Genomic DNA, 10,771 nt, shown 5'->3' with positions numbered 1-10,771 from the left:
ATCCGCCTCTACAGCCTCTGAGCGCCCTCTGGTGGATGGAGGTAAAGCATGTCGTCAACTAATGGACGTTTACTGTAGTCTGAAGCTGATATTTAAGTGATGCGCTGATATTTTTAAAGGAATCTATGAATTAGCAAACACTCAAGGCGACGAACTACAGGGAAAAGGATTTTTTTTTAATTATTATTATTATTATGTAATGTTTTTATTCATCCAGGGCAAACCAGGAGTCAACCAGAACTAAACCAGGACTACACCAGGACTAAACCAGGACTACACCAGGACTAAACCAGGACTAAACCAGGACTAAACCAGGACTACACCAGGACTAAACCAGGACTAAACCAGGGCTAAACCAGGACTACACCAGGACTAAACCAGGACTAAACCAGGACTACACCAGGACTAAACCAGGACTAAACCAGGACTACACCAGGACTAAACCAGGACTACACCAGGTCTAAACCAGGACTAAACCAGGACTACACCAGGGCTAAACCAGGACTACACCAGGACTAAACCAGGACTAAACCAGGACTACACCAGGACTAAACCAGGACTACACCAGGTCTAAACCAGGACTAAACCAGGACTACACCAGGACTGAACCAGGACTAAACCAGGAGTAAACCAGAACTAAACCAGGACTACACCAGGTCTAAACCAGGACTACACCAGGACTACACCAGGACTAAACAGGACTAAACCAGGACTACACCAGGACTAAACCAGGACTACACCAGGACTAACCCAGGACTACACCAGGTCTAAACCAGGACTAAACCAGGACTACACCAGGACTAAAGCAGGACTAAAGCAGGACTACACCAGGTCTAAACCAGGACTAAACCAGGACTACACCAGGACTAAACAGGACTAAACCAGGACTACACCAGGACTAAACCAGGACTACACCAGGACTAACCCAGGACTACACCAGGTCTAAACCAGGACTAAACCAGGACTACACCAGGACTAAACCAGGACTACACCAGGACTAACCCAGGACTACACCAGGTCTAAACCAGGAGTAAACCAGGACTACACCAGGACTAAAGCAGGACTAAAGCAGGACTAAACCAGGACTAAACCAGGACTAAACCAGGACTAAACCAGGACTAAACCAGGACCACAGGTGACGGCAGGGACATAGATTGACCTGTAAATCGAGAGCTTTCCTTTTCGACTCAGCTCCTCCTTGTTCACATTTTGCTCCTCCACTTTAGGCCGTGACTCTCCACCCACCTGAAGAGGGCGCCACCTTTTTCCAGTCGAGAACCATGACCTTGATTTTTGTCGGAGCTAATTTTCATCCCAGTTGCTTCACTCTCGGCTGCAAACCGCCCCAGTCCATGGATAATATAATGACACATAATATGAATAATACAACTGCAATACTCTTAAGCCTCCGTGTATTTTTATCCAGTATTATCTAGTTATTTATGTCCCTTGAAGCAGGATATTAATGGTCATAAACAGGAGGGAAGTACACAGTATTTACACAGGCAATCACCATCGCTGCTCTTGATTTATCTGGGTCCAGAACGAGGCCGCTCGCCGTGCGTCTGAAGCGTTCATAATAACCAGTTGTACAAGGACTATTTGTTTTGCAGACAGAGGCTGGACATTTACGTCAATCATATCTCGTTTCCATTGTTTCCATCTCGTTAAGGACCTGCGCCCGTTACTGCAGATTTCATTAAGAGGCAGATACTGTTTATGTAGCGGGGGCGCCGTTGCCGTTCGGATGAAAATGAGAGCGAAATAACTGGAAATATCGGACGAAACTGATGAAGCCGGACCGGACCATCGCAACGGACAACAACTTATAACAATTTGGACTTTTTGATGACTTAAAATATGTTTAATTTCAGTGTTGAGTGGTTTAACTTAACTCCGGGAGCGTGCCTGGACGAGCTGCCTTATGCTAACGACGCTATATCCAAAAACCTGTACATAGCGCTGGACGTCATCATCGCGGCGTTCGCTGTTATCGGCAACTTTTTGGTTTGTTTGGCCTTCGTCCGAACCAAGGCGCTACGAACGGTCGCCAACTACTTCCTGGTAAGAGCTTGATCCATGAGCGTCGTGTAGATACCGTAGACTGTATATATAAATGGACGTAGCTAACGCACTAGCCGCCACGTTCCAAATTGGAATTTTTTTTGGTCTTAAATGTTCGTATTAACCCGCTCTTCATGATCCTTTTGCTATTGTGTTTGTAAATCAACATATGAACATTAATAACAGACAAATTATGTGGCTTCTTTCCCTGAGGTTGCTCCTTACTAGCGTTAGCAACAGGTTTGATTGACAGCGTCGCTAAGTCCGGTGATGCTGTCGTAACGATCGACAGGGGGACCAAAGATACAGAACTCGGGGAACAGTTTAACAATTTATTTAACAGTTTATTTACAGATTGAAATGCGCAAATGAAGGTGGATGGATCAGACAGTTGAGAGCCGGGTTGTTTGCCGTAGTCCTCGGGCGGATCGTGGGCAGCGGGGTCAGAGACGAGGTAATACGCACCGGTTGAAGTGAACTGGGTCGGAGAGTGTGAGGTTCGTACCGGTCGTGGAGAGCTGGGTCGGAGACAGAGGAGCTGAGCGGGATGAGCCAAGCCGAGCCGTACTGCTGCGGATACGCGGACGATCTGGCGCTGAGTGTCAGGTCCTGGCTCCCTTTGTCCTCCCCAGGTGCAGCTTGATTAACAATTAGTTGCAGGTGTGTGTGGGAGGAGCCAGAATCTCCGCCCAGCTCCAGGCTCTGACACAGAAGGGAGGGGGAAAAACGGCACAAAAAAGGCAGGACAGACTGGGATCTTCACAAACAGCCTCGCTCCGGATTGGCTCTTTGGTTGCTATGATACTCACGGTCGGAATTCCAAATATGTAACCCAGCTCCAAATTTGCCGCTATAACTGCTAGCCTCGATAAGCTTAATTTGACTGAAGCCGAACGCCGCGGGTGACGTCGCTCTTACTCAGTCCACTTCTTTACACAGTCTGTGGTTGATTGTGATTAGTTTGATTAAACCGAGATGTGTTTGTTTTGAAGGCGTCTCTGGCCGTGGCGGACATGTTGGTCGGGTTGGTCGCCATCCCCTGCGCTGTGCTCACTGACATGGGACGACCTCACCACGACCTGCCTCTGTGTTTGCTCATGCTCAGTGTGCTAATGGTGCTAACGCAGGTACGATCACCTCCAACTGTGAACGAGAATGGAAGAAAATATAGGATTTTGTAATTAAAGGGCCAATATCACACTATTTTCTGATGTTCTAATGTTGTTTCCTCGTCACAAACAGACCTGGAGTTGTGTTTTTTTGTTTCATTCACACATGTTTAACACACAAAAAAAAACCTGCATATGTCGTCTGAATTCTTCTCTCAAACAGAAAACACTTTGTTCCACCTTGTGATGTCATCATGTGGTGATACAGGAAGTACTCCGCTGTGTTTTTAAACTCCACACACCTTCACTTGAATCATTTGGATAATTTCAGCCCAGGGATTTCCAATTTTTACTGAACTAAAGGTAAAAAATGTTGAGGCGGAACTTGAAAACAACCACTTCATGACATCACAAGGTGGAACAGAGCGTTTTGAGCTTTGCAAATGTAACAGACTCATAATAAAGTGTTAGTCAAATATGTGTGAATGAAACAAAACACAACTCCAGGTCTGTTTTTGAGGCAATAACGACATTAAAACACGACTTAAACCTCACAAGATTCTATTTTGTGTAATACAGGACCTTTAAATAAATAAATATGACTGAAACATAAGACATTTATCCTTTATTCGCTCTACAATTTCATGTTTTAATATTTTTAACCTTGAAAACAAAGGGCGATTACATAAATATTTCCATTCTGATGAAGTTTAATGATTATTCACCCAATCAAGCAACTTAAAGAGTCACTACGCAACTTTTCTGGTGCGGTTTTCCCTTGCATGTCTCTCTAGAAATGTCATTGCTTTGCCTATAATGTCCCACAGTGCAGCATTATATGAACTCTGTAGAGACAACCACATGGCACCACCACGTTTAGCAATAAAAAAACATAATTCAACAAATGCAAGATAGTTAAGTGCAATGCTATACTGTGGGATATTCCAGGTAAAGTACTAACATCTCCATGGAAACGAGCAGGTAGCGAACGCCCACCAAACAGAAGTTACAAATTGGAACAGTAAATTCATGTTTTAAATCGGAATATCAACGTTTAACCCAGCCTCTGTTCACGTCCGTGTCCCCAGAGCTCCGTCCTGAGTCTGTTAGCCGTCGCCGCCGAGCGCTACATGGCGATCCTGCTGCCGTTCCAGTACCGCCGCCTGATGAGCCCCAGAGCCGCGCGTTTCACCCTGATACTCACCTGGAGCCTGGGCGTGCTCTCGGGGTCTGTGCCCCTCATCGACTGGCAGCACCAACCGAGCAACTCCATGTAAGAACAAACTGAAACGACACAACGGAGGAAACGCACGTAGCTTTATGTCGCACTGGCTAACGCTAACGCACATCCGCAGTATTCAGAATAGTCAGGTTTGTGAGTTTGAAGTCTGAAAATTGAGTATCGTCTCGTGTAATGTTGTCTGTGTGGTTTCTATATGACCGGATATGGGCGTCCCCCAGGGGTGCACTTTGTCACCAGTTCTGTTCAGTGTTTTTACGGACAGAATTCCTCAGCGCAGTCAGGGGTCAGAGGGGGTCCGGTTCAGGGGCCAGGACTTGCAACTCTGAGGCGATTTGCAGCCGAGTGTGAAGTGACTGGAATGAAAAGCAGCTCCTCTAAATCCAAGGCCATAGTTCTCGACCTGAAATCCCCAAAAATTCCCTCAAAAACCTTAAATTATCACTGAATGCAAATCGAACTAAGTAGAAGTTTTAAGTCAGGGGTGTCCAAAATGTTCTCATTAAGGGCCACGATTAAAAACAAAAACAAAGCTGAGGCCCGATTGAGCTCCACAGACCGGTCGCGAATACAGTGAATACTTCAAATCTGTTATTATTACAACTTAGACATGAACCACTAGACCTTTATTCACGCTTAAATCCTCAATGGAACACACAAAATATTCGATGTGGGCTCGTTAAAGTAGATTTTCAGAAATGTACAGTAAAAAGTACCGTTTAAAGTAACACAGGGCCATTCACATTCATTTTGAGGACCTAGAAAAACTGGTCTGAGGGCCATATTTAGCCCCTGGGCCACAGTTTGGGCATGCCTGATTTAAGTGACGTTTATACACTAAATGGTACAGCGATTGAAAACGTCGTCACCCGAAAACATCTTGGGTTTTGGCTTGAGAAAACTTAAAACTTTAAAATACATATCTTAGAATGATATAACAGTTATAGAAATTATAGAAACAAATCTTACATCCCATTGAATTACAGAAAATAAATAGTTCGAGCGTTTCATTCTGTACTAGATTCTGGAGATATAATCCACACAGACTTCAGCCTCGACTTTAAAACCTTTAGATCCGCTTTTAAACCCCTCGTTTCATAACAGGAAGTGAGTTTAAACCCGTCACTCTATGAAAAAGGAGGTTGTATAAAATGTATTTATTATGGACGACGACGACAGACTCAATATCTCACCTGTTGAACTTTAACACAAGAGTGCATGATGGTCTATGGATAAAAAGTGAACGAGAGAAGGAGGAGAGAGAGCGAGAGGGAGGGAGGAGGAGGGAAAAAAGAAGAGGGTGAGAGAGGGAGGGGAGGAGAGAGAAAGGATGAAAAAGAGGATGAGAGTGGAAGCAGATGAGAGAGGAAGATGATGAGAGAGGAAGAAGAAGAGAGAAGAGGATAAGAGAGGGAGAGGAGGAGAGAGGAAGAGAATGAGATAAAAAAAGGATGGGAGGAAGCAGATGAGAGAGCGGGAGAGGAAGAGGATGAGAGAAGAAGAGAGAAGACAATGAGAGAGGAAGAGGAGGAGAGAGGAAGAGGATGAGAGAAGAAGCGGATGAGAGAGGAAGAAGAAGAGAGAAGAGGATGAGAGAGGGAGAGGAGGAGAGAGAAAGGATGAAAGAAGAGGATGAGAGAGGAAGAAGAAGAGAGAAGAGGATGACAGAGGGAGGAGGAGAGAGGAAGAGGATGAGATAAAAAAAAGGATGAGAGGAAGCAGATGAGAGAGGGAGAGAGGAAGAGGATGAGAGAAGAAGAGAGAAGACAATGAGAGAGGGAGAGGAGGAGAGAGGAAGAGGATGAGAGAAGAAGCGGATGAGAGAGGGTGAGGAGGAGAGTGGAAGAAGAGAGAAGAGGATGAGAGAGGGAGGAGGAGAGAGGAAGAGGATGAGAGAGGGAGGAGGAGAGAGAAAGGATGAAAAAGAGGATGAGAGCGGAAGCAGATGAGAGAGGAAGAGGATGAGAGGGAGGAGGAGAGAGAAAGAGGATCAGAGAGGGAGGAGGAGAGAGGAAGAGGATGAGATAAGAAGAGGATGAGAGAGGAAGCAGATGAGAGAGGAAGAGGATGAGAGAGGAAGAAGAGAGAAGAGGATGAGAGAGGGAGAGGAGGAGAGAGAAAGGATGAAAGAAGAGGATGAGAGAGGAAGAAGAAGAGAGAAGAGGATGACAGAGGGAGGAGGAGAGAGGAAGAGGATGAGATAAAAAAGGATGGGAGGAAGCAGATGAGAGAGGAAGAAGAAGAGAAGAGGATGAGAGAGGAAGCAGATGAGAGAGGAAGAGGATGAGAGAAGAAGCGGATGAGAGAGGGAGAGGAGGAGAGTGGAAGAAGAGAGAAGAGGGTGAGAGGGAGGAGGAGAGAGGAAGAGGATGAGATAAGAAAAGGATGAGAGAGGGAGACTGTGTCTAAAAACTGTCCGTACTAGAACTGAAATGGGAAAAAAAAGCTTTTGATTCTGTTGCTTTTATATTTTAAACGTCTGATTTAACCGTCTCTCGTTTGCGTCTCTCTGTATAAATAAAGACACATCCAGTCTGCAGGTTTATTTACTTCTCATTTCTCGCTGCAGGTTCTGCGTCTTCACCTGCGTGGTCGATATGAGCTTCATGGTTTACTGCAACTTCTTCTGCTTCATGCTCCTCCCCCTCATCGCCATGTTCATCATCTACGCTCGCATTTTCCTCATAGTCCAGGGCCAACTCCGCCGCATCGCTCAGACCAGAACTCGCGCCGTCAGCAGCGAGAGCACGGACGCCGCCGAGGGCCAAACCGAGACTCACGCGCCAAGAGCGTCCATCGACTCTATATTCACCGTAACTCACGCGCTTGACCCGAGCAGGGCGAAAACGCTACGCACACACCAGGAGATGCAGAAGGCGACCTCGCTCTTCCTCCTCCTCTTCCTCTTCACCGTGTGCTGGATGCCGATACATCTCATTAACTGCGTGCTGTTCTTCGATCCCACCTGCGACGTCCCCATGTTCGTGACGCTGGTGGCCATCTTGTTGTCCCACGCGAACTCGGCGCTCAACCCCGTCCTGTACGCCTACAGGATGAGGTCGTTCAGGAGGGCGCTCGTCGACATGTGGAGGGCGGCGTGGGGGCGGAAAAAACACAGCTAAAGATTTCAAACTGGCGCTTTTGGTCGGTGGTTGAGTAACTTTTTAATACGATTCTACGTCCTGGATTTATTTTCTTTTATTTAATTGTGAAGACGTCACCAAACTTTATGTTGACACTGTGAGTTTCAGTATCGGAAGAATGAAAAACATGTCCTGAAAATGTATACTCTGAATATTAATTGTGAGTACTGTATTTTCTGGACTATACGTCGCTCTGGAGTATAAGTCGCACCCACGAAAAATGTATAATAATGAAGAAAAAAACACATATAAGTCGCGCTGGACGATAAGTCGCATTTTCTGGGGAAATGTATTTTACAAAATCCAAGACCAAGAACAGACATTTTATTTTTTAAGGCAAGTTTTATATTTATTCAGCGACATGAAGCACAGACAGAACTGAACACGTGTCTGGTTTGTTAACGTAAGATATTAACAGTTAATCAGATAAATAAAGCAGAAAAAAAGAGCGACAAGTTTACTCTGGATCTCACTCCAAATCAATAAATCCATTTAATTTTTCGTCTCTGGTGTCGCTTCTGAACTCCGCCTGCTCCAGAAGTAATAATAATAATAAATAATAATAATAATAAATTGTTTTTATAATGCACTCTTCATTAAACAGAATCCCAGAGTGCTACAATAAAAATAATTTAAAATACTAATTGCTAAAAGCTAAAAACATCGAGCTTTTCTAAATAAAAAGGTCTTTAAATTAGTTTTTTAAAAAGTCCAGGCTCGTGCGGCTCTCGGCTGAGCAGGGAGGCAGGTCCACAGTCGCGGTGCAGCTGAAGAGAAGGAGCCACCTGTAGATCTGAGGGTTGAGGATTGTGCAGTGATCAGGTCGATGCATTTATGGGTCAGCAGAAGAATTTTGTACTCGATCCGGAACGAAACAGGGAGCCACTGCAGTGATTTAAGAATGGGAGCGATGTGTTCACATTTCTGGCTGCCTAGAGCGCCCTCGTGTGGTCGTCACTATGACAATAACGAAGACAAGAAATTATATATTTGAACAATTTCACATATAAGTCGCACCCCTGGACAAACTATGAAAAAAAAAGGGTGACTTAAAGCCCGGATAATATGGTAACTATGAGGGTCATTCAATAAATAAGGTGAATTTTTTGGTATAAGGACTTTTAATACAGTTGGAAGCTTACTTTTTTGTTTGTTTGTTTTACTTGTTTTTCACATGGATTTAATTTCTTTTGCAGATTAAAAAAATAATAATTTGAGAGTTTTGGCGATTAACAAAGATGGCCGACCAAGAAGCTCCAGGATTGAACAGCGGTCAGTTGTCAAGTTTCTGGATGCTGAAGGTGCAAACTTGTTGAAATTCATAGGAGAACGTCACTGTGTCTGGTGCCACATGTTTCAGCCAAAAAAATGTCTACAAGTGGCTAAATAGTTTAAAGAAGGACGGAGCAGTGTTGAGGATGAAGGCAGAAGAAGTGAGGCCTCCTGAGGTGAACCAGACACCTTTTTTAATCTGCAAAAGAAATTAAATCCATGTGAAAAACAAGTAAAACAAACAAACAAACAAAAAAAGTAAGATTCTAACTGTATTAAAAGTCCTTATACCGAAAAATTCACCTTATTTATTGAATGACCCTCGTATATTCTGGTACAGTTACTTTCATTTGGTGGTATTCAGAATATCGTTACTTTTCTAAAATAACAGGAATACATGGCAGTACTTCTTGTAATTTGAGTTTTGGACTGCACAGTTTTAGTAAGATTAAAAAAAGCAAACACAGCTCTTACAGTGTGAGTGTGTGACTTTTCCTAATTAATAATAATGCTTTAGTCTTATATATCGTTTTTCCAGACGCTCAAAGTCGCTCTACAATTTCATACATTATTCATTCAGTCCACAGCTGCTGGTGGTGAGATACGACTATACCCACAGTCGCCCTGGGACGGACTGACGGAAGCGAGGCTGCCAATCTGTCCCATCAGCCCCTCTGACCACCACCAACACTCACACACACACACCCCCCCCCCCACACACACACACACTAGACACAATAACACTTTTTACTCCACTGTGGAGCAGCAGTGGCAAATAAATGGCAGATAAATGGACATAGCTAATCTGCAAGCTGCTACGTTCCAAACAGGAAGTTAGCATCATCCAGTTAGCATCTGGCTTCATCGATTCTGGCTCCAATTCACTTTCTATTGAAAAACCATGTCCCCTCTCTCTGCACCTGCTGCTGTCAGACTCGTCATTTTGGTCTTAAATGTTCGTAACCCGCTCTACATGATCCTGCATTTTATTTTTTAAGTTTTATTTTTATTTTTTATTTTTTTGAGATTTTTTACGTTTTGTTTTTTTTTATTTTGAGTTGTTTTTTAGTTATTTTTATTATATATATTATTTTCCTTTTTTTGTTGTTATTTTTAATATTATTTATTTTATTTTATTTATTTATTTTTTTTGTTATTTTGAGTTTATTTTGTCATTTATTTGGGAAAAACTGTGTCCTCTCTCTGTACCTGCTGCTGTCAAGACTCATTTTGGTCTTAAATGTTCGTATTAACCCTCTACATGATCCTGTGTTTTTTATTTCACTATTGTGTCTGTAAATGAAGATATGAACATTAATAACAGACAAATCAGGCGCCTTCTTTCCCCGAGGTCACTCCCGCTAGCGTTAGCAACAGGTTTGATTGACAGCGTTGCTAAGCGCCCGCTCCCTGCTAAACCAGCGATGCGAGCGGGAACAAACAGGGCAACAACAATAAAGCTGTTTGTAATTATACGTCATGTTTTTACGCTATAATTTAACCACAACTCAGAGTAAAAGTATTCAGAGTACTCCAAATACAGCACTCTGAATGGCCCGTGTAACAGAAAACATTAGAAAACACATTTTAAGTCGAGTATTCAGTATCTTTTCCATCACTGATCATTTTGAACGTTTGCGTTTCTTGCTCCGCTGCTCCAGATATGAGATAAGATAGAACGTTATTGTGTGTTGTATAAACGGACATTAGCTTAATATATCTGCAGCTCGGCCCATAAAAGAGCTCATGATGTCGCCTTTATCTTTTCGGCGGAGTGTCCTTTTTTTACGCAGGCCAAGAGCTGAAATAATACGGCAAAAGCAAAATAATACAGCTGAGAAACAGAGCGAAAAACAAGGGAGATTTCGATTTCAAGTAACAAAAAAAAACAACCCTATATTGTACTGCATTCGTTCAGTTGTATCTCATTCAGACATTTCAAG

At 43.5% G+C, this 10,771-nt stretch overlaps 1 protein-coding gene across 1 annotated transcript; it reads left to right on the top strand.

Annotated features, from left to right (window-relative positions):
* Positions 1 to 48: 48 nt before the first annotated feature.
* On the top strand, positions 49 to 7,535 carry LOC117384461 (adenosine receptor A1-like). The gene is made up of 6 exons (XM_055228582.1): positions 49 to 74; positions 1,875 to 2,064; positions 3,057 to 3,191; positions 4,262 to 4,446; positions 6,983 to 7,204; positions 7,253 to 7,535. Exons 1-6 carry the CDS (start codon positions 49 to 51, stop codon positions 7,533 to 7,535), a joined length of 1,041 nt encoding a protein of 346 aa, XP_055084557.1.
* The last annotated feature ends 3,236 nt before the right edge of the window (positions 7,536 to 10,771 follow it).

This window comes from Periophthalmus magnuspinnatus, chromosome 2, assembly GCF_009829125.3.
Source record: "Periophthalmus magnuspinnatus isolate fPerMag1 chromosome 2, fPerMag1.2.pri, whole genome shotgun sequence".
NCBI lineage: Eukaryota > Metazoa > Chordata > Actinopteri > Gobiiformes > Gobiidae > Periophthalmus > Periophthalmus magnuspinnatus.
The sequence above is the reverse complement of the archived record's forward strand: the minus strand, read 5'-3'. Positions and strand labels throughout refer to the sequence as shown.

Bases quoted from the DNA above. Each gene is read 5' to 3' on its own strand.
- LOC117384461 (XM_055228582.1), top strand. From the start codon at position 49: ATGTCGTCAACTAATGGACGTTTACT. The intron at 75-1,874 runs GTAGTCTGAAGC...GTTTAATTTCAG, and splicing joins TCAACTAATGGACGTTTACT to TGTTGAGTGGTTTAACTTAA. The intron at 2,065-3,056 runs GTAAGAGCTTGA...TTTGTTTTGAAG, and splicing joins CGGTCGCCAACTACTTCCTG to GCGTCTCTGGCCGTGGCGGA.